Source organism: Haliotis cracherodii, unplaced genomic scaffold (genome assembly GCF_022045235.1).
Source record: "Haliotis cracherodii isolate W230 unplaced genomic scaffold, xgHalCrac1.p SCAF_6, whole genome shotgun sequence".
Classification (NCBI taxonomy): Eukaryota; Metazoa; Mollusca; class Gastropoda; order Lepetellida; family Haliotidae; genus Haliotis; species Haliotis cracherodii.
Genome location: NW_027266319.1, coordinates 27161838 through 27185690, shown reverse-complemented (window position 1 = coordinate 27185690; position 23853 = coordinate 27161838). Strand labels below are relative to the sequence as shown.

At 41.1% G+C, this 23853-nt stretch overlaps 1 protein-coding gene across 4 annotated transcripts in view; it reads right to left on the bottom strand.

Annotated features, from left to right (window-relative positions):
* Window positions 1–22713, bottom strand: part of LOC139446179 (fibulin-1-like) — a 53681-nt gene extending 30968 nt beyond the window's left edge. For 3 of the 4 annotated variants that reach the window (XM_071227483.1, XM_071227485.1, XM_071227484.1), the window contains exons 1-7: window positions 22611–22713; window positions 17258–18096; window positions 6875–7125; window positions 5888–6029; window positions 5250–5444; window positions 1820–1939; window positions 803–997 (exon numbers count right to left, since the gene is read on the bottom strand). In XM_071227483.1, the coding sequence (XP_071083584.1) occupies window positions 803–997; window positions 1820–1939; window positions 5250–5444; window positions 5888–6029; window positions 6875–7125; window positions 17258–17330 (976 nt within the window). In that variant the 5' untranslated portion in view covers window positions 17331–18096; window positions 22611–22713. The remainder of the gene's footprint in view (window positions 1–802; window positions 998–1819; window positions 1940–5249; window positions 5445–5887; window positions 6030–6874; window positions 7126–17257; window positions 18097–22610) is intronic. The other variant, XM_071227486.1, reaches the window with a different exon arrangement.
* Between the last annotated feature and the right edge of the window lie 1140 nt (window positions 22714–23853).

Genomic DNA, 23853 nt, shown 5'->3' with positions numbered 1-23853 from the left:
CATGTTAAGGAATGTCGCTGAAACATTATGGACAAGGACTGTCCCTGAAATATCATGGACCTAACATGTCAAGGACTGTCCCTGTACTTTTAAGGACCTATAATGTCAAGAACAGTCCCTGAAACCTTATGGACCTCACATGCCAAGGGCTGTCCCTGAAACCTTATGGACCTCACATGTCAAGGACAGTCCCTGACACCTTATGGACCTAACATGTCAAGGACAGTCCCTGAAACCTTATGGACCTCACATGTCAAGGGCTGTCCCTGAAACCTTATGGACCTCACATGTCAAGGACAGTCCCTGACACCTTATGGACCTAACATGTCAAGGACAGTCCCTGAAACCTTATGGACCTATAATGTCAAGGACAGTCCCTGAAACCTTATGGACCTTAAACACGTCAAGGACAGTCCCTGAAACCTTATGGACCTAACACGTCAAGGACTGTCCCTGATACCTTATTGACCTAACATGTCAAGGACTGTCCCTGAAACACAATACTATTCAAATGGGCAAGAGGCAGCCCTGAAAAATATGAAATGACATAAGAAATCCTGTAGTGATGCACGCTTAGATATTGACACTCTGATGAAACCCACAAGCTGACAAACCTAGAAACATAACCACGGTGAATGGATTCGAACCCACACGACCTTGGGTTTCTGACACACCTAAGGGATGCAACTCTGCTGAACCATTGTGACACCTTAGACGATGGGTGCCATCTGTGCAGAACATCATAACCCTGGTTTCAAATAGTAAGAAACAAAGTTTGTACAACAGTAGGTAAGACACTCACCTTCGCATCTTGCAGAGATGCTGTTGAAACCGTAGCCAGGGGCACACTCCATCTTCTGTTCACAGACACCAGTAGTGGGGTTCTTGGTGTAGCCCGGGGGACACGTGGAGGGGGAGCACGTGTAGCGCCCCATCACATTGATGCATTCCTCATGTCGACCACATCTCGCATAGCCGAGGGCACATTCATCAATATCTGCAGGATACATGAATACATCCTTGTTTAAGTTTTATTCCAAAAACAATGAGTGCATGAGAACATATATCACTGTGTTTTCAATTTGGAGGTTCACAACTTAGATTTGATACCTATACAATTTCAAAGATGACCATGATTTATTACCAGATTTTATGACAGTTGTTTAATGTAAACATGATGCATGTGTTATAACTATCTTACAGTTTCGACTTATAAATATACGCTTTGAGTTCTGTTATCACAGAGAGCCAGGGACTAAGGTCTCGCCCCAGCCTAACCCTAGCTAGGCTAGAAATGAGATCCAAACTTTCCGTCTCTCTGCGTCTCTCTATGTCTCTCTGTGTCTCCCTGTGTTCCTTACTGACTCTGGACCCTAAGTCACAGTCACATGACCAGGATTGAATAATTTAATTAAACATTCCTATAAATATACATTGACATAGCTCTTTAGGATGGCTGACAGCAAAGGTAATTAAGACAATGTAAATAAGAATTAACGAAGCAAGCTCATATGGGGATTACCATCTGGCTGTTTGATAATGGCACTGAAGTGACTGACAAGTAATATAGATTCTAGACTCGGATCCTCTATGGGACTCAACCCCCCAAAAGTACTCAAATCTATACTTTATTAAGAAAGTGTTATCCCAAATATAACATTTGTTACCTTTGACCACTTTGTAAATGGCATTGTGTATTCATAGATTCTAAACATTAACATTAATGCTTGTCATGAATTGGATGCCATGATACAGCTCTGACAAGTAGGGAATAATGTGGGTGTTTCTCACACAGGAAGCCATGCACTCTGGGACTCACCTGAGCATGTGGTCTGGTCGTCATTCAGCTGGTAGCCATCCATGCAGCTGCACATGACACCACTAGCATCTTCATCACACTGGTGTTCACAGGGGTTGTTCTCCCCACAGTTGTAGTCCTCTACAGAGTGAGTGAGTGAGTGAGTGAGGTTACATCACAGTCAGAAACACTAGCCATGTATCAACATATGCATCCCCAATACTTCACAGGTTTGTAGACACTACAATCCTCCATCATCCTAGAACACATGAGGCTGATTTGCAGTAGGGCTGGGACAAGTCAAAATTCACTACCTGGGTACCCGACACTATATTACCCTACGCTAACAACGTACCCACTTTAGGTCTCAAGAGTTGGGTACAAAATGTCTAAAATGGAAATTGTTTTACCGCAGCCATGGCAAAAACTATTTAGATACACATACATGTACAACAGGTTCTGATCATGAATACACCGATGTTCACTGAAGTTTAATCTTCACTCAATCCTATAAAAGTCAGAAGGAATGTGTGCATTCTCAGCAAGAATTGAGAACATTAGGGATTTGTAGTGTAACCATGGAGTTTTATTGTTTTTGTCATTAAAAAATATATCACGTGACTAACCACGAGTCCGAGCAGTCCTGTGGGTAACAGGTCCAACTCAGGGCCCCGTTCCACAAAGCGATCGTAGCGCTAAGATGATCGTAACTCCCATACTTTAACACAGACTTATGAAGACTTAGCGCTAAGATTGCTTTGTGGAACGGGGCCCTGGACCCATCCGACCTGAGTGTAGTCGCTCGATTGAAACAACCGATAAACCACAGTCTGGGTCCATCAAGGAGAAAACCAGAGAGAGCTCTGACCAATAAGCGCTCAGATTACATCACACAAACGCACATTTCTTGTGCAACATGTGCTACAGCCAAGTGGACATCTACTCTACACATGACTTCAACATCAATAGGTTTTCAGACGTAAAAGACGACTATGATTGTCATAAGAGGGGACTATGCTTGTCGTAAGAGGCGACTAACAGGATCGGGTGGTCAGGCTCACTGACTTGGTTGATGCATGTCATTGTATCCCAATTGCGTGGATCGATTCTCATGATGTCAATCACAGGATTGTCTTATCCAGACTTGATTATTTACAGACCGCTGTCATATAGCTGGAATATTGCCAAGTGTGGCGTTAAACAACAAACAAACAAACTTTATCAGGCAATACGGTTCGCACAAACACCCTCGACAGGAGTAGCACTCTTTTGACTTTCATGACTTATACACGGTCTTATTTCATTGCTAGACTTAAATAGACATGCATCACAACTACCCCACATAGCAAAGTAACAGAGGAAAGTTGTACAAACCCATGAAGTATTGGCGATTCCCTATTGAGAACAGATCAATCCCGCTATCAACATGGGCATTCGTGGGTAGATCATGCCCGCTATTACTTGTAATAATTAAAATAAATTAATTGCTGCTTGTCATGACTTAGCAGTGTGTTTCCGAGTCGTAAATATCATACATTTGTCATTACAACTGTACCACGCTTACATAAAGTACTTCCTGCTCGGTGACCTCAATTCCATATTTTTCGGATCGTAATTCCTAGTTTACCAGATTGGTTTATCGATAACACAATCAATTACTGGTATATGAGGTGAGGTGAGGTGAAATGGGGTTTAACGTCGCGTCCAAGATTATTGCACCTATATAGCGACGTGCATGTACGTGTGTGTGTTTGTACTAGTCCGAACTGATGCCGATTTATAGTGCTAGCTCACTGAGATACCATGCCGCAGTTTAACATGAATATCCCACTCAGACCCAGTATACTGACTCCGAGTTGACCAGTCCTTGTTTTAGCCCCTTAATGCCGAGCGCCAGACAGGGTAACAACAAGTACCATCTTTTAACGTCTTTTGTTATGACATGGTCAGGGATTGAACCCCGGACCTTCCGCTCTCTGGGCGGACACTCTACCACTAGACCACAGAGGCGGTTACTGGTATATGATAACATTATGTGTCGTATTATCAGTTGAATAGTACTACTGGTTTCATTATCAGTATCGCTGCAAGTTTCAGACCGCCGTCATATTGTTGGAATATAGCTGAATGCGGCGTAAAACAACAAACAAACAAATCCAATGTCGGTGACACACTCATGCAACATGGAGCAAGGTCACACAGAACCTACTGGAGTTGAACCAAGATGAAACACACATGTTTGTAACACAGAACTAATGCAGATGTTTATAAAATGATATTCATATAAACATGCAAACCAATTATTTCAAAATATATCAACTTGCACAATCATTAAAGAGGCAATATGCTAACACACATTCACAAAAACTGAACTTCCATAAAACCAGATGTGATATGAGTAACTTACAAACCAAATTGCAAGTCTGTAAACTGAAAAATACAATCCACATTAGGACAAGGCTGATGTACTTATGATATTTTAATTATTAATGAGAAACAAGCTGGTTCTGCATTCACTAAAGTGTTTCCAAGGGGTGTCAAAATGGTGTCATCTACCTCTATAAATGTCAATGATTTTGTCACCCTTGCTCTGAATACAACCTAAATATGATTGGGATTCTTTATGACATTCCTGTATCCATACTTTACAGTTTTACAATTTTACAGTTTCATGTAACATTTGTTTTAAAACAGGTGCGATTGTAGAATCTATTTGTCTACCAATAGTATCATCATCACAAGAAAAACTATTTTGTTGAAATCCCTGTATCCATACCTTACTGTTGTACATTCTTACAATTTCATGATTTCATGCAATATTTTGTGAAAGATGGCTGCAATTATGGAATCAGTTTGCCACTCAATAGAATAGTAAAACTAGATACATATCAAGAAAAATGATTCAGTATTTACATATTTACGCATGCATCTTTGATCCTTAGGATTAGTTGTGTTTGGGTTAGGGTAGGTAGGTTATCTGCAACTTTATCTTTAACCCTTGGATCCTTGAATGAAAATAGCAGCAAACATATTCTATAGCGGCTCAGTACAGTGCTTTCTTGAACTATCAAGGAAATGTTCTGTTACAAGTTTCAATTTTTTAAGATACAATACCACCCTGCCTGAGAAAGAGTACCAGTCATGTACTTAGTCCACACTAGCAATGAAAGCAGCATGGACTCTTCACAGCCACATGGTTAATCATATAAAACGATAATTAATCACTGGATTGTCTGGTTCAGACGATCATTTACAGGCCACCTATATGTCTGGAATAGTGCTGAGTGCAGCGTTAAACAAAAACCAAATAAACCAAGCCATGGCTTAAGATATTTTGAAAAACATCATTACTATAAACAAAAATTAAATTAAATTTACTTCATTAGTTGTTTCAACCTGCATATGGGCTTATATCTTTTCTCTCAAAAGTTTGACACAGAATCATAATCACCTTGGACATCCTTCAGTCTACATGTGCGGCCATCAGCGTCCAGTATGTAGCCCTCACTACACTCACAGCGGAAACTACCAGGAGTGTTCACACAACGCTGGGAACACAGCTTATTGGGGAACAGTGCACACTCATCCTTGTCATCTTCCCCTTGGTCTCCAATCCCGTTACCTGGAATACCAGGCCCGATGTCCCCTACAGGCATGGTGGTCCATTAGTAAACACATTCACATGGGATTATCTATACGGGCAGAGTTAATACTTCAAACAACAGGGGCAGAAAACTTTAAGAATAACTTCTTTCATGCTTTCAAAAACATATGCTGAAAAAGAAATAGCTAGGGATCATCAATATTTTGGAGATATTTTTATTAAAATTGTGTGCTCGGTCTTTACTAGGAAATGATATCCCAAAAAATGTTTTTGATCCCTAACATTTCTGTTTAGTATAATACATGCCACAAACTAGAAATGTCTAAGACAGTAAGCCGACTTGTCTACCACCATAACCTGGCAAACAATTAAAGATTTTGTTAGATTTGTTTGCACATAAAAAACTATTTTCAATGTGAGAACATGCAAGAGCCTCTGTTTCTGTTCACAGCCACTGTACTGTTGCCATGCTGGTCGACACTGACCTGATGTTTGGTTCTGTGCCACTTCACGTCCCGTGCAGCATTCCATGAACTTGATGTCACATGGGTTCCCATATGCCGTGCTCTGACAGGACAGACTGGACTTGCGAGCCGTCAGACCCAGCTGACAGCAGTGACAACACTCCTGCAACATAGACGGGGACATCACCAACAGACAGGGACATCATCAGAGACGTCATCAACAGACAGGGACATCATCAGAGACGTCATCAACAGAAAGTGACATCATCAACAGACAGGGACATCATCAGCAACGTCATCAACAGACAGGGACATCATCAACAGACAGGGACATCATCAACAGACAGGGACATCATCAGAGACATCATCAACAGACAGGGACATCATCAGAGACGTCATCAACAGACAGGGACATCATCGACAGACAGGGACATCATCAACAGACATAGACATCATCAACAGACAAGGACATCATCAACAGACAGGGACATTATCAGAGACATCATCAACAGACAGGGACGTCATCAGCAGACAGGGACATCATCAACAGACAGGGACATCATCAGACAGGGACATCATCGACAGACAGGGACATCATCAACAGACAGGGACATCATCAACAGACAAGGACATCATCAACAGACAGGGACATTATCAGAGACATCATCAACAGACAGGGACATCATCAACAGACAGGGACATCATCAACAGACAAGGACATCATCAACAGACAGGGACATTATCAGAGACATCATCAACAGACAGGGACATCATCAGCAGACAGGCACATCATCAACAGACAGGGACATCATCAGACAGGGACATTATCAACAGAGAGGGACATCATCAACAGACAAGGACATCATCCACAGACAGGGACATCATCAACAGACAAGGACATCATCAACAGACAGGGACATCATCAACAGACAGGGACATCATCAGACAGGGACATCATCAACAGACAGAAACAGTCAACAGTTACACAACCTACAGACAGTATCTCACCATGAACTGCTCCCTGCCGGGCTCGATGTCCCTGATGGCACAGATCTGCTGATCCAGGGCTGTCTGCTTGCCCTCGGCACACTTCTGTACATGGACCTCCTTCATGCAGCACACCTCTACGATGGCCATACAACTCTGCCGGTCCTCCGCAGACACATTGAGGAAGGCACTGAAGCTGTTGCACCTGCCGCCATCCACCGCCCATTTGACTCCCTCCACGCAACAAGAGGTGAGGATGTCATTGAGACCACCTACCAACAGATCATATCAACAGCTACATTAGTAATATGTCAGTCCTTCATTAGTTGCAAATTTACCAAGTGTCAGATTGTGTTTCAAGTCAGTCAGTCAGTCTGTCAGTCAGCCATTGTTTTTTCTAAAAGACATTCAGAACAATATTGGTTGACAACAACTTACCACCTACATGGAAATATGGATTACTTCTTGATAATTAACGTTGTAATTCCCAAATCTTGAATGGCTTTCTTTAGTAGCCAAGATGAAATTTAATCTAGATTGTCAACAAAACTTCTGCTTCATGGAGGTGAAATCATGAAGCCCTTGTAGGTCATTAATATCTGGCTGTAATATTGCCGATGCGATGTAAAATTTTAATTTACTGACTCGCTTTGCTTAACATCTCCCTTAGCAATAATCTAGCTCTATGAAGGGGGTCAATAAATAATCAAGTCTGGACCAGGTATCCAGTGATTGATATTAGCATCAATCAATGCAATTGGGATACGATGACATACATCAACAAAGTCACAGAGTCTGACCCCCCAAACCTATTAGGCCTCTTACGACAAGAGCTGTTGAAGCTCAATTCTAACCTGGATCCTCATTGGTATCTTGCAAACTTAATGATATCAACATTCGGACATCACAGTGCCCAGGCATCACTACCCAGAACTTGAGACATTACATCTTTTGAAATTAGACTTATTCAACAGCCAATTTAATATGAGAAAAAGTGGGATTATTGTGAATGTAAGACACCTGACCACTGTGTCTCTGTGCCTTCTTGAGTAATAGTAAGAGTCAGTACCTGTTTTCAACACAATGATAAAATCCAAACAAATTCAAGTTGAGAGATGAGAAGTAATATTGTCTCTTATCCATCATGAAGCATTTTAACAAAGTTTCATGATATATGACCAAATCTCTATCTTACGATAACCCTTATTCTCTGGCATTTCTGTTTGCAAAAGATATTGGGGGCCACAGAATCCAATCTGATATTGTCAATGCTCCCAGCATTGCTGAATCCTGGACCTATCAACAAAACAATCTTAAAGCTGTGACTATCGTAAGGCTATGTAAAAGTACAGGAGTTATGGCTGTCTTAGCGCTAAGATCGCTTTGTGGAACAGGGAACAGGGTGGAGAAGATATTTAAAGTCTTTGGTTTGTTTTCAACAACAATTTCTGCAGCCTCTAGTGATGTCATCATTTGTTTCAAAAGGTTTCTTATTTACATGTAACATTTCCTCATTTCATGATATTGAAATAGGTTTTGTCTGAAATAATAAAAACCTTTTTCTTTGCTGAGTGAAATTTTACAAACTTCTACATACTGGGACCTAACTGTGGCTATACTGGGACCTAACTGTGGCTATGCTGGGACCTAACTGTGGCTATACTGGGGACCTAACTGTGGCTATACTGGGGACCTAACTGTGGCTATACTGGGACCTAGCATTCTGTGGCTATACTGGGACCTAGCAGTCTGTAGCTATACTGGGGATCTAACTGTGGCTATACTGGGACCGAACTGTGGCTATACTGGGACCTAACTGTGGCTATACTGGGGACCTAGCAGTCTGTGGCTATACTGGGACCTAACTGTGGCTATACTGGGAACCAAACTGGGGCTATACTGGGGACCTAACTGTAGCTATACTGGGGACCTAACTGTGGCTATACTGGGACCTAACTGTGGCTATACTGGGGACCTAACTGTGGCTATACTGGGACCTAACTGTGGCTATACTGGGGACCTAACTGTGGCTATACTGGGATCTAACTGTGGCTATACTGGGGACCTAACTGTGGCTATACTGGGACATCTAGCAGTCTGTGGCTATACTGTGACCTAGCAGTCTCTGGCTATACTGGGGACCTAGCAGTCTGTGGCTATACTGGGGACCTAGCAGTCTGTGGCTATACTGGATCACCTAGCGGTCTGTGGCTATACTGGGTCACCTAGCAGTCTGTGGCTATACTGGGGACCTAGCAGTTTGTGGCTATACTGGGTCACCTAACAGTCTGTGGCTATACTGGATCACCTAGCAGTCTGTGGCTATACTGGGTCACCTAGCAGTCTGTGGCTTTACTGGGACCTAGGAGTCTGTGGCTATACTAGGTCACCTAGCAGTCTGTGGCTATACTGGGTCACCTAGCAGTCTGTGGCTATACTGGGGACCTAGGAGTCTGTGGCTATACTGGGTCACCTAGCAGTCTGTGGCTATACTGGATCACCTAGCAGTCTGTGGCTATACTGGGTCACCTAGCAGTCTGTGGCTTTACTGGGTCACCTAACAGTCTGTGGCTATACTGGGTCACCAAGCAGTCTGTGGCTATACTGGGTCACCTAACAGTCTGTGGCTATACTGGGTCACCTAGCAGTCTGTGGCTATACTGGGTCACCTAGCAGTCTGTGGCTATACTGGGTCACCTTGCACTCTGTGGCTATACTGGGTCACCTAGCAGTCTGTGGCTATACTGGGTCACCTAGCAGTCTGTGGCTATACTGGGTCACCTAGCAGTCTGTGGCTATACTGGGGACCTAGCAGTTTGTGGCTATACGTGGTCACCTAGCAGTCTGTGGCTATACTGGGTCACCTAGCAGTCTGTGGCTATACTTTGACCTAGCAGTCTGTGGATATGCTGGGTCACCTTGCAGTCTGTTGCTATACTGGGTCACCTAGCAGTATGTGGCTATACTGGGTCACCTAGCAGTATGTGGCTATACTGTGTCACCTAGCAGTATGTGGCTATACTGTGACCTAGCAGTCGGTGGCTATACTGGGGACCTAGGTGTGGCTATACAGGGGACCTACAATTCTGTGGCTATACTGGGTCACCTAGCAGTCTGTGGCTATACTGGGGACCTAGGTGTGGCTATACAGGGTCACCTATCAGTCTGTGGCTATACTGGGGACCTAGGTGTGGCTATACAGGGGACCTAGGTGTGGCTATACAGGGTCACCTAGCAGTCTGTGGCTATACAGGAGACCTACAAGTCTGTGGCTATACTGGGTATTGGGAAACCCAGCAGAAATTTAGGGCCCGGCCGCTTTCTCAGATTGCTTTAAGTTAGTACACTGTACAGTCATGAGCCCTGTGGTGTGGGAGAGTTTTCAGCACACTAACATACATCTACACTTCTCATCAGCAAGGCATTGGTTTACTCAGCCTTGCTACTGTCAGGCCCTCAAGCCCCTGTGGTCAAGTGTCAAGTGCGAAATGTCTAGATTAGTCAGTCACATGCTCTGTGAAAAACTGGACGACCATCTTGAGTGGAGTATTTCCTCTATACAGGGCTGAAGCTGTTGACACCTAGCTCGCAGGACATCCGCTATGACTGTGTGTTGTTATGCAACTATAAAGCAACCACAACCTCCAGAAATGTTCATATCTCTCAACACTTACGGATCGACCATCTGGAACTTATCAAATAACAATTTGTTCAACATAACACTGGTAAAATATACTTTGGACGGAGGGTTTACAAAAACACAAACATGCTCATGTGATGTGAAAATGGATTTAAAGAAGTAACAAAACCTGCCTCCAGCAAAAATCCCTGACCAGTGTGCACTCTACTTCATTCTCAGCTCCCTAGGGAGTATACAACCAAAGCTGCCCTTAAGGCACTAGAAGGCTAACATTACCATCTCATCCTACCGGGTACCCATCTAATGCTGGGTGAGCAGAGGCAAACAAAGTCACTCAGTATATCAGATAATGGTACCAATACATATTCTGATGTGGCCATTAGTTTCATCAGTATGTTAAATTAATGAGGTCACACCTTATATGGATGCTCTCTACTCCATAGAGAGATATCAAATTGGAGTAGTAAATCTGATTTTAATCATGTTTGAATTTACTACCTCGACCGGTGATGACTTTTTTTAATGGAAGCTACACAAATCGATTTAGAAAGAATATCTACCATGAGATACTATAAATAATGTCACCTGCCTTAGGAGACACCACATGGTGCATATAAGCACAAGAGTGGCCAGGACTGAAGCCCTAGAAACTCTCAGGAGTCAAGCTGACGAACAGCTACATGATGGTTGGATATTATGTCAAATAATGCTAGAAAATCAAATTACTAGTGGAACAGTATCACAATCTTGTATATAAACTTGCCCCTCATAGCCGCTCCTAACATTTAGTTCCAAAGACCATATGGAGTAAGTGAGTGGACAGAGTTTCATGCTCTTGTAGGCAAAGTGTCTCCTGCTTCACGACTGCCTGATACGTGTAGCTGGTCTGTGGCAGAGGGAGTGAGTGGACAGAGTTTCATGCTCTTGTAAACAAAGTGTCCCCTGCTTCACGACTGCCTGATACGTGTAGCTGTTCTGAGGCAGAGTGAGTGAGTGGACAGAGTTTCATGCTCTTGTAAGCAAAGTGTCTCCTGCTTCACGACTGCCTGATACATGTAGTTGGTCTGTGGCAGAGGGAGTCACAGCCATTTTACCCTTCTTTCAAAAGTAATATATAGAGAATATCACCCTCATTTCTTTTGATATCAAATATATCAACACAAGTTGATAAAAGTGTTTATCAATGAGTGTAGATATCGCTTGATCTCACCCAAGCCAGTTTTGGATGATTAATAGGGAATCTCACCCAATTGTCTTTTGATATCAAATATATCAACACAAGGCTTGCCGAGGAGTTTTTCCACTTTTATCAATGAGTGTTGATATATTTGATATCAAAAGACACGAGGGTGAGATTCTATTTATCATCCAACATCATTCTTCCAACTTTTTCAGTTTGTGTACAGTAATAAGCAGTCAACTGTCTTAAGTGTAAAAAAGTACTGCTTCAGCAGCTTCAGTATTAAAGCCATTTGTGATGTCATTTGATTGTGACGTCATGGTAACCAAAGCATTGTGATGCAACTTCATTACAGTATAATTTTTTAATTTGAAGTTTACACAATATACGGCTTTTACATTGGACGAGAGGTTGGTCACATGACCGTTCATAAGTGTATGAACAACACAATTTGATGTTCATACGTTTTTCATGAGACCGTGTTCTTGAAATGACGTAAACACTGACGGACTACTTCCACATTCCTGGGGAAAACCCTGGGAATTCCCTAGCACGAAAACATACATAAGCTTTCTTTCTGATCATTTAGAACCTTTATTCTTGGTCACAGCATTTCAGTATACATTGAGAAATGTCAAGGACGTGACTGCATGATTGTTCACGAATATCCTCGCTACAGCCTATCCTAATGAACAAACGAAGAAATGCACATCTAAACTATCATAGTATCGACTCAGCTATAGGCTGACAGTGACCATCTCCAGCAATCTATGAATTTACCTTAGTGTCTGTTTGACGCATCTTTATTCACCTTTTAATGATCGGCCAGGTGATCAATGATGACTAACACATGTAACCGCCACAGGTTCATTAACAACTTCGGAAATCTCTCTTGTCACGTTTATCGTGTTGACCATTTTGACGTCTTGTACTTGATGCAAATGTATTACGACGCCCTGTCATTGTGACTGACTTACTGAGGTAGTTCTTTACAAAACTTTCTCATCTAATGAGCATATGATTTGAACACATGTGCTGCGTAAGATGTTTCTGAAGAGCAAGTTGTGCATCCATACACTCATGTCACCTCTCTTTTTGAGGAACTGTTTTACTCCGTGATATAGCTGGCTGTTGTTTTGCTGTCAGTGTAAACATGAAGTCACACACAATAAATAAAATTGTGTTTAGATCTTGGCCTACATTGTTTGAGGTAAGAAATTGTCATAAAAAAATTATAAGAATTGACTTTCACTTTGTGTGAGTTCATTGGAGTATGAACCTTCATGAAGCGAGGGCCAAGCTGTATGAACGTCGGAGCTTGTTCATACTCCAATGAACTCACACAAAGTGAAAGTCAATTCTTAAGTAGATATCGCTTGATCTCACCCAAGCCATATCTCCTGTGGGAGCAATTTTGGATGATAAATTTCAGTTGCATCATTTCTTTTGGACAGTTTCATATTTGAAGAAAAGACTCAAAGATATTAGTTGTTTACCAGTTTCAGTTAAACACATGAGCATGTGTGGTGCAGAAAGACCATTTATATCATAAATTGACCCTTAACTGGATTCAAACCAAGACCACAGAGCCTGGCAGACTTAGAGAGCACTTCAAAATTTTGATGTCGGATAATAATCTGAAATCCTTAAGTTTGGAGGTGGGAGGTTAAAACAATCAAAACAGTACATGGCCTAAAGGCCTTTGGACCATGCAAGCATAATTACAGGGGCATGCAAAATGTGACCCATGACAGGATTCTATTCCCTGGATAAGGTTAAACAAATGAGGTTAATGCTAAATGGGGTATGATTACAGCATGGCTTTGCTGGGAGTGAGCTCCCCCACGACCTGGGATAATTAGCCCGTCTTGTAGCATGGAATGTACTCTCGCTAATTGGTCGAGACGTGACTTCACATACACCTGTAGACATGGTAGATACAGGTGTCTGGGCAACCTTACAGGCGTCTACTCTACTGACAGAATAATCTTGTTATTAACAGAAACATTTGAGGAAGGTAATTACTATTTGATGAAAATAATTAGCTTGAGAAAATACTTTAAAAACCAATTTTGCCTTAGATTTTACAAGAATTACCTGTTCACTGGATATCCTGTTGTGAGTCCTTAAGAAATTGTCAAAAATAAATTTTAGATCGGTTCTCTGTGCCTAATTCGTAAATTTTCTGAACATCAAAATTAAAAAGAACAATAATATAGTACAGACATGACACACAATAAAGTGATACCACGTGAATCTACAATATATCCTCAAGTGAACTGTGAGTATTGGCAAATGGAACTGACACATGAGTGAGTGAGTTGTATTTTACGCCTCTTTTAGCAATATTCCAGCAATATCAAGGCAGGGACATCAGAAATGGGTCTCACACATTGTACCTATGTTGGGAATCAAACCTGGGTCTTCAGCATGACAAAATAGGCTACCCAGCCGCCCCCCTGACACATCCGATGGGAATCAGTCAAGTCAAGTAATTGAGTAGCCTAAGGGTTAAAGTGTTTGCTTGTTATACTGGAGAGTGTTTCAGTCTACACCTGGGTACACTGTGTGAAGTATGGCTGCCCCTGCATGATATACTGGATCATTTGCTGTTAATGGAGAAAAGTAACACTCACTCACTCTTAAGTCAAGTGTCTGAAGTAGGTTTTAGCTACCTTCTAAAGTTTAGGTTCAAACAAAATATATTTAGGTGGCATTACAAAAATATAGTTATGACATATGATGGTAAATCATTCCAAACAGCTGATGTGTTCTTTCTGAAATCATTATAATTTCCAATTGTCAAAACACAGTGACCAAAATTCTTGTCCAGAACTGCCACAGTATGATTGAGTGAGTAAGTTGGGTTTAACGCCGCTTTTAACAGTATTCCAGTTATATCACGGCGTGTCAGCTTAATTATGGAGGAGAGCCCGAAGTGATGCAGGTCTCAGACATTTACCACTTCGGTGAAACCCACGAGCACGGGTATGGTGCTGACAAACTTAGAACGCAACTAGGGACGCAACTCTGCACAGCGAATCGTGGCGCCTTAGACGACTGGGCCACCCGTGCCTTCGTTTGACAACAAACAAGCAGGTGAACTAGCAGAATAGATCCACAGGGTTTGTTATTCATGTGTGTTTGTTTGCTTGTTTATTGCCACACTCAGCAATATTCCAGGTATATGACGGCGATCTGTATATACATGTACTCAATTCAGGACCAGATAATCTAGTGATTGACATCATGAGTGTCAATCTGCACAACTGGGATATGATGACATGCATCAACCAAGTCAGCGAGCCTGACCACCCTGTCACGTTAGTAGCCTCTTATGACAAGCATAGTCGCCTTTTACGGCAAGCATGGATTGCTAAAGGCCAAATCTAACCAAGATCTTCATGGGGGCAAGCATGGATTGCTGAAGACTAATTGTAAGCCATCTTCATGGGGTATCATGTCATGATTAAACATTACATTTGTATTTATAAACCTACTGGCTGTTTGTGTAACTCGATATGGAGTTTTTTAAATTGTGGTAACACCTCGTAGGAGGTATTAGAATGATTGTAACACATCGCAGGAGGGCTTCCAACGATTGTAACACCTCGCAGGAGGGCTTCCAACGATTGTAACACCTCGCACTAGGGCTTACAATCATTATAACTTCTGTTCAGATTTTAACATGTAATGAAATGTAAAATCAAATGACAAATGTTTTCTGTAATATTCCCGAGGATCGAACTTGCAACCTTCATATCTGTAGCCCAGTGAGTGTACCACAAGGCTACAGAGGTGTTGATAAGCAGCACTGCTTTTTAGAATGTCCTTTTCAAGATCCGTACGCCAGCATCAAGCTGTACAATGAATGAGCATCAGTCAAAGCAAAACGTGTAATAGTCTCAGCCTACGAGACGCACGTGCAGATTTCGTGCCATTGCGAGACACACGTGCAGATTTCGCACCATTGTGAAACCCACGTGCTGAGGTCACCGGTTTCATTGAACCGAGTTCACGACTGCAGGCGATATTTCATCTCCGATACAGGTTATACATTTGAGAGTTTTTATTACAGTTATTTAATTAAAAACATTGTCTATGTGATGAGTCGGTTTATAAGTTGGACAAACCATGACTCCTCGAGATCACTAGAGATTGTAAACCCTCACATTCGGGAACGTCCCTCATGTGAGGGTTTACAATCTCTAGTAATCCCTCTGAGACATGCTTTTTCCTACGGATATTCCTTGAATAGCAGTTATTTCATCTGTAACTCCGTAAAACACTACCCTAGAAAGCACCTAAATGACTAGATGCCGATGCTAGATAGATGTTAAACTGTATCAATACATAACCCTGTAGTGTCACAGTGAGTTAAACATGTGGCGTTGTAGGACTTGTCAAGTAGCAACAATTTCACGTCTTAATCAATGAACTCAGTGAAGGAGCCGGCCTCTTCAGTTTCCTTTCGGCCGCTTACATACACTTGTAGGACTCCTTCAACATAACTCAGCTTGCCATCAACCTTTGAAACATATTTTCAGGTTTGCACACAGAATACTTTCATATTAAAACAGGTATATTGTCATATTTCTTGGTATTCAATATACACATTACTCAAAAGATTCTTTCCGACACTTCTTTCCAAATTTAGAAATTTGAGATTTAAGTCCATTATTATATAAGATTCAGAAATATCCTGATATGAACAGCATCTATTTCTGACTCTTAAACACTTGCACTAGACACACTGCCTGCTTAGAAACTGATTAAGAGAGCAACATTTCATTTTCAAGGCAAGGAGAATTTTGGTTTGAGGTAAGATTCTTATATTTGTATGTTTAGCAGTAAATTTATTTTTCAACATTAACAGGTGCTTGTCATTACTAGTTTAAATACATTAAAAATAGCAAGCTGTATTCTTTGGACACTCTGCAAAACAAGAGCAGACTATGTTTTACCTACACCACAAGCCACATGGAAGGATTGTTTTTTGTAAAACAGCGGCTTGATTATTTTTTTACAAAGAATCCTGCCAATGATTGCTCTCTAACATTGAAATATCCTTTTGAAAAAGCAATACAATAACTTTTAAAATCAACCTGCATCTTACAAATATTTAGACATGCAATCCATGGCACCACCTTAGCAATAGATGACATCAACTGGGATATTTAGTGGAGAACACACCAGTCAACAAATAATAAACCTCTCTTCTTCTGGCACTTTGGAAACTGTAGTATCAATGAAGACAGGGTTGCTAGTACCATTACAAAGCAAGTGATCAACAACTGGGTAGGACTAGCATGTGTGCCGACACGTTGCAATGAAAGAATAAAAGAAGTTCATATCCAGAAATGACAATATTCAAACATCTTAACAGTTTTGTTGGACACAAGACATATAAATGTATGTTGACTTGAAAATTATCCCCAAAATAAAAATAATAAACAATATTTCCAAACATGTGTAACCGATTAAATAGCTTTTTCCCTACAACATGCCTCCCGATAATTGTAGAAACACAAGTGAGTTAATCACAACCATGTGCTCCACCTGATGCCGCAAGCTGAACACTTACCCCTGGAGAGGTGGAGGGCTGACGCTGCCAGGAGAACACCAAGCAGTAGTGAGTGTCGAGTGTGTCCCTCCATGTCTGTACACACTGGAGAATCTGGTACTATTGTAGGAAATCACAGGGAAGGAGAGAGTCGCCTCTCAGTAACAGTCAATGACAGGCCCGACACTTCCACGGTCTCAGTTCTGTAGCTCCGTCCCCGTCAGTGGTACAACACTCTCTATAGTGAAACAGTCTCCACGATATGGCACAGTCTATGTACTGTCGTCTCCAGTGTGGCACAGTCTGAATAGTGTGCAGTCTCCACAGTGGTGTACGGTATAGATGGTAGAGGTGTCTCAAGGTGCAGCTGTCTGACGGTAGACCTGTCAATGGTACAGTTGTCACGATGGTATAGCTGTCTCCATAGCTGCCTTAATGGTATATCTACGTCAATGGTATAGCTGTTTTGGTGGTATAGCGATCTTTACAGCCGCCTTATGGTATAGCTGTCTTGACAGCTCTGTCAATGGTATAGCTGTCTCAATGGTACAGCTATGTCAGTGGTATAGTTGTGTCAATGGTATAGCTGTCTGCACAGACTGACAGAGTGAAGTTCACAGACTGAATGGTAGGGGGTGTTGTGTGTACAGTCTTGTACAGTGTATGTCACGGGCTGAATGGTAGGGCACAGTCAATGGCAAGTTTGACAGACCGGTATGCAGCTGATAGATCCTGTCACACTGAAGACAATGGCAGGCTGAATGGGATGGTGCTTGTGATGCAGATCGGCCTGTGCTGGAGTAGTGCTGTTCCTTTCACTGCTTTGTCCTGCCTGAGTAGTGATCACAGATGCCAGGCTGCTGTAAAGGGAATGATTAATTTTAGTTACTTCAATTTAGTGAGATGGTTGACAAGAATAAAAGCCACAGTGGTTACAAAAGTGGAGCAAGCAAATTGAAAGACACACATAGATTATGACATCATGCAAACAAAGACTCTTCTCAGCCTCAAAACTGAGAAAAAATACTAAACAACTTGGTTACTTTTGGGATCTGACAATAAAAGCATGGCAATACAAGTAAAAAAAAATAACATAAATAAATTGATGTATCAAAGTAACTGATCATAATCACAATGGTATCAAAGTTACAAGTTGCGGTTGTCCTGATATCAAAGTTACAAGTTGTGGTTGTCCTGATATCAAAGTTACAAGTTGTGGTTGTCCTGATATCAAAGTATCGGTTTATGATCACACTGGCAACAAAAAGACAGTCCATTATCAAAACGATATCAAAGTAACATTTCTTGATCAAACTGAAGTCAAAGTTACAGTTCTTGATCAAACTGAAGTCAAAGTAACAGTCCATGATCAAACTGAAGTCAGAGTAACAGTCCATGATCAGCTGGATATCATTGTAACAGTTCATGATCAGCTGGATATCATTGTAACAGTTCATGATCAGTCAGATATCATTGTAACAGTTCATGATCAGCTGGATATCATTGTAACAGTTCATGATCAGCTGGATATCATTGTAACAGATCATGATCAGCTGAATATCAAAGTAGTGAGTGTGTTGGATTTTAACACATCTTTTAACATTACTCCAGTTATATCACAGCATATCAGTTTAATGTGGAAGGGAAACCTGCAGTGATGCAGGACATTTACTACTTTGGTGAAACACACAAGCACGGATATAGTGGTGACAAACCTAAAAAAATAATCTGGTGAACCAGGAATTGAACCCACAATGACAGGTCTCAGCATGCCCAAGGAACACAACTCTGCACAGCAAATTGCAGCACCTTAGACAACTGGGCTACCTGTGCCACCTGACCTCAAAGTACCTGAAGTCCATGTCCATGATCAAACTGAAGTCAAAGTAACAGTCCATGATCAAATTGAAGTCAAAGTAACAGTTCATGATCAAATTGAAGTCAAAGTAACCGTTCATGATCAAACCGATATCAAAGTAAAAGTCCATGATCAAACTGAAGTCAAAGTAACAGTCCATGATCAAACTGAAGTCAAAGTAACAGTCTGTGATCAAACTGAAGTCAAATTAACAGTCCATGATCAAACTGAAGTCAAAGTAAAAGTCTGTGATCAAACTGAAGTCAAAGTAACAGTCCATGATCAAACTGAAGTCAAAGTAACAGTTCATGATCAAATTAAAGTCAAAGTAACAGTCCATGATCAAACCGAAGTCAAAGTAACAGTCCATGATCAAACTGAAGTCAAAGTAACAGTCCATGATCAAACTGAAGTCAATGTAACAGTCCATGATCAAATTGAAGTCAAAGTAACAGTTCATGATCAAATTGAAGTCAAAGTAAAAGTTCATGATCAAATTAAAGTCAAAGTAACAGTTTAGGATCAAAATTATATTAAAGTAGCAGTAACATGATCAACAAGATGTAAAAATAACAGTTCATGATTGAATGGTCAGGCTTGCTGACTTGCTGACTTGTTTGATACATATCATCGTAACCCAATTGCGTGGATCGATTCTCATGATGTAAATTACTGGATTGTCTGGTCCAGACTTGATTATTTACAGACTGCCGTTACATAGCTGGAATATTGCTAAGTGACGTTAAACAACAAACAAACAAACAAAACTCCAGCCAACACAGCCTACAGTAGAAGTACAACCCCCCTGAATGCATAAATGATAAAATATCAATTGATGTACAACAGAAAGGAGCCAAGAGATTCTCTTCATTTTCTTAAACTAAAGAATTCTAGACTTGTCCAAAGTCTTGCTAGGGAATTTCAGAATTTCAGATATTGTTTTCAGGGGTGTAAGTGAGTGAGTGAGTTAATATCTAACGTCACATCGGCAGTATCGCAGCCATATCGTGACGATCAGGGGTATAAGAGGCAAAAGACACTGCATGGCATGGTACAATGTGTGAAGCCCATCCTGAGTGTCCCTGACACAATATTCAGTTAATACTGTTAACAGTGACACAATGTTCAAGGAATACTGTCAATAGTAACTCAATGTTTAAGGAATACTGTTGACCGTAACACATTGTTCAAGGAATACTGTCAATAGTAACTCCATGTTTAAGGAATACTGTTAACAGTGGCACAATGTTCAAAGAATACTGTCAATAGTAACTCAATGTTTAAGGAATACTGTTGACTGTAACACAATGTTCAAGGAATACTGTCAATAGTAACTCAATGTTTAAGGAATACTGTTAACAGTGACACAATGTTCAAGGAATACTGTCAATAGTAACACGATGTTTAAGGAATACTGTCAATAGTAACTCAATGTTAAAGGAATACTATCAATAGTTACACAATGTTCAAGGAATACTATCAATAGTAATACACTGTTCAAGGATTACTATCAATAGTAACACACTGTTCAAGGAATACTATCAATAGTAACACACTGTTCAAGGGATACTGTCAACAGTAACACAATGTTCAAGGAAATACTGTCAATAGTAACACAATGTTCAAGTAATACTATCAATAGTAACACAATGTTCAAGGAATACTGTCAATAGTAACACAATCTTCTTTATGTGTGTGTGTGTGTGTGTGTGTGTGTGTGTGTGTGAGAGAGAGAGAGAGAGAGAGAGAGAGAGTGTGTATATATGTAGTGTGGTTTATAGAGCCCCACTTTAATATAGGTAGACATAAGCCACCTCAGATGCCTGGTGTGTGTTCTCTCCTGCCAGATTGAGTGTGTAGTTAATGGGTCAACAAATTGAACATGAACTCACTACGCCATTAACACAATTAGCTGGGGGTAGGGTTGCTAACCTCTATCCCTCTCACTGATTAGGCCCAGTAAGTGTTACACACTCAGGATTGAGTTGGTTCTTTCATGAAGCAGGCCACTTAAAGAACCAGCACACTTTCAGGCCAGGATTCTTGATTAAAGAAAGCATAAAATCCCATGTACTTTACACCAAATACTATCTTGGACTTTGATAACTGGTTTGAATATTTACACTTGTTATCATTAAACTATTCAGTACAAACTGAATTGGGTTATGTAAGTATGGTATCACAATGAAGGTGAGGTGAAATGAGATTTAACATTATGTTTTTGATAACATAGCGACATGCATGCATGTGTGTGTGGCTGCTTGTACTAGTCCGGATTAATGCTGGTTGAGTGCTTTGCCCACTGAGATACCATGTTGCAGTTTAGCATGGAGTGAGTGAGTGAGTATGGTTTTATGCTGCTTTTAGCAATATTCCAGCAATATCACAGCAGGGGGACACCAGAAATGGGTTTCACACATCCCTTGTGGGGAATCAAACCTGGGTCTTTGGCGTGCCGAGTGAACTCTTTAACCTGTAGGCTATCGCCCCTGTAACACGGACATCCCACTCAGATGCAGTCCACAGACTCCAAGCCGACCAGTCCCCTTCATGCCAAGTGCCAGACAGGGTAACAACACATACCATCTTGCAACATCTTTTGGCATGACCCGGGCTGATCCAGCAGCTTCAATTCTGCGGGGAGACTTTCTATTCACTAGAGGTGAGGTGAAATTGGGTTTAACGTCGCCTCCAAGATTATTGCACTTATACAGCGATGTGCATGCATGTGTGTGTGTGGCTGCTTGTACTAGTCCGGACTGATGCAGATTTATAGTACTAACACACTGAGATACCATGCCGCAGTTTAACATGAATACCCCACTCAGACACAGTATACTGACTCCGAGCTGACCAGTCCTTGTTTTAGCCCCTAATGCCGGGTGCCAGACAGGGTAACAACAAGTACCATCTTTTGACATCTTTTATTATGTACGCGGCTAGGGAACTATCCACTTGACCACAGAGCTGGTTCAATATAATTATAAGTATCATGGTACCAATTAGATTTTTCAAATAACAGTAAACTATAGTTAATGTGAATTAGGGACGACTAATTTTAGTTTGTTATAACCGTAGTTTGTTACAAGCATTTCAACAAAATTTCCTCACTCAAGTCATCACAATTTATAGAAAAAACAGTCTGATATATCCATCAGTTCGTTATAAGCATGATTGTTTTTAACAAAGTTTACTGTATTGAAATGCACCAATACTCGTTGCAGCCCTAGTAAGATCTGCAAGTACTTGTCATTTTTCAAAACCAAGTGGTTTCGGAGCCATCCATTGTTTCCTGCTATAGTATTTGAATCCAGAGATACACTTAAATGATATTTTTTATCATCATGGTAATGACTTCTTGACTTTCATTCTTGACTTATCATTCTAACAGATACATATGATACATCCAAGATTCTGAAACGCATAAAGAAAGACACACGATAGCTTCCTGAAACAGTTAATTACGTCACAACAAGAACTGAAGAGTTGAGAAATATGAATGAAATGTCTACTCACCTATATCCTGGTTTAGTGCTGTGATAATCAAATAATGACGTTAGGATTGGTACTTATTCCATGAAGGTTCTGACAACCTTTGAATGTTTGTGTGTATTACGACTTGAAGCTACCGTATATCTTCCAACTTTGGTGCCATGTTATGAGTTTCCTTTTCATTGTTTAGACCCAGGTTAGAACTGGTCTTCAGCAACCCATGCTTGCTGTAACAGGTAACAGGCTTGTAAGAGGCAACTAATGGGATCGGGTGGTCAGACCCGTATACTCGGTTGATAAATGTCATCGTATCCCAATTATTCAGATTGATACTCAAGATGTCAAACACTGGATCACTGAGGGCAGCTTTAAACATCAACAAACAAATATAACAACCATCTTAGCACTAAGATCACTTTGTGGAAGGAGGTTCTGTTTAAGTTTACTCAGCTCATCTAACAAGGTCCAGTAGACACTGGACTGACCAGTACTCTCACTTGTCAACAGAATTGACTGATTGGTTATCTGAAAAACTAACATACTCAGAAGCTGATTAATGGGTAACCGAGAATCCCTGGTCACTGATCTTACACAGCTCTTCCCCTAATGCTGAATAGGTGAGGTGAAATGGGGTTTAACATCACCGCCAAGATTATTGCACTTATATAGCGATGTGCATGCATGTGTGTGTGGCTGATTGTACTAGTCCGGACTGATGCCAATTATAGGTGCTACCCCACTGAGATACCACGCCACAGTTTAACATGAATACCCCACTCAGACACTCACCCCACTACTGATTCCAAGCCGACCAGGCCTTGTTGAGCTCCTTAATGCAGAGCGCCAGACAGGGTAACAACAAGTACCATCTTTTAACATCTTTTGGTATGACGCAGCTGGGAATCAAATCCCCAACCATCCGCTCTCCAGACAGGGGGGATATAAACCTATGATGATAATAATGGTAATATTATTAGGCCATGATTGTTTTCCCATGCAAACCCTTTATAAGAAATGATATCCTAAACATCTGCAACTGCAGCATGTCAGAAGATGAAGTATCATAGTTTTATCATCCCAAACTGGTTCCCACAGGAGGTAGATATCGCTGCAATGAAATTGCATCACAATGCTTTGCAGACCATTGTGACGTCATTGGTTACCATAACATCACAATCAAATGACATCACTAATGGCTCTGCTACTGAAGCTATTAGCAGTACTTTTTACGCTTAAGACACTGCTTATTACTGTCTACAAACTGAAA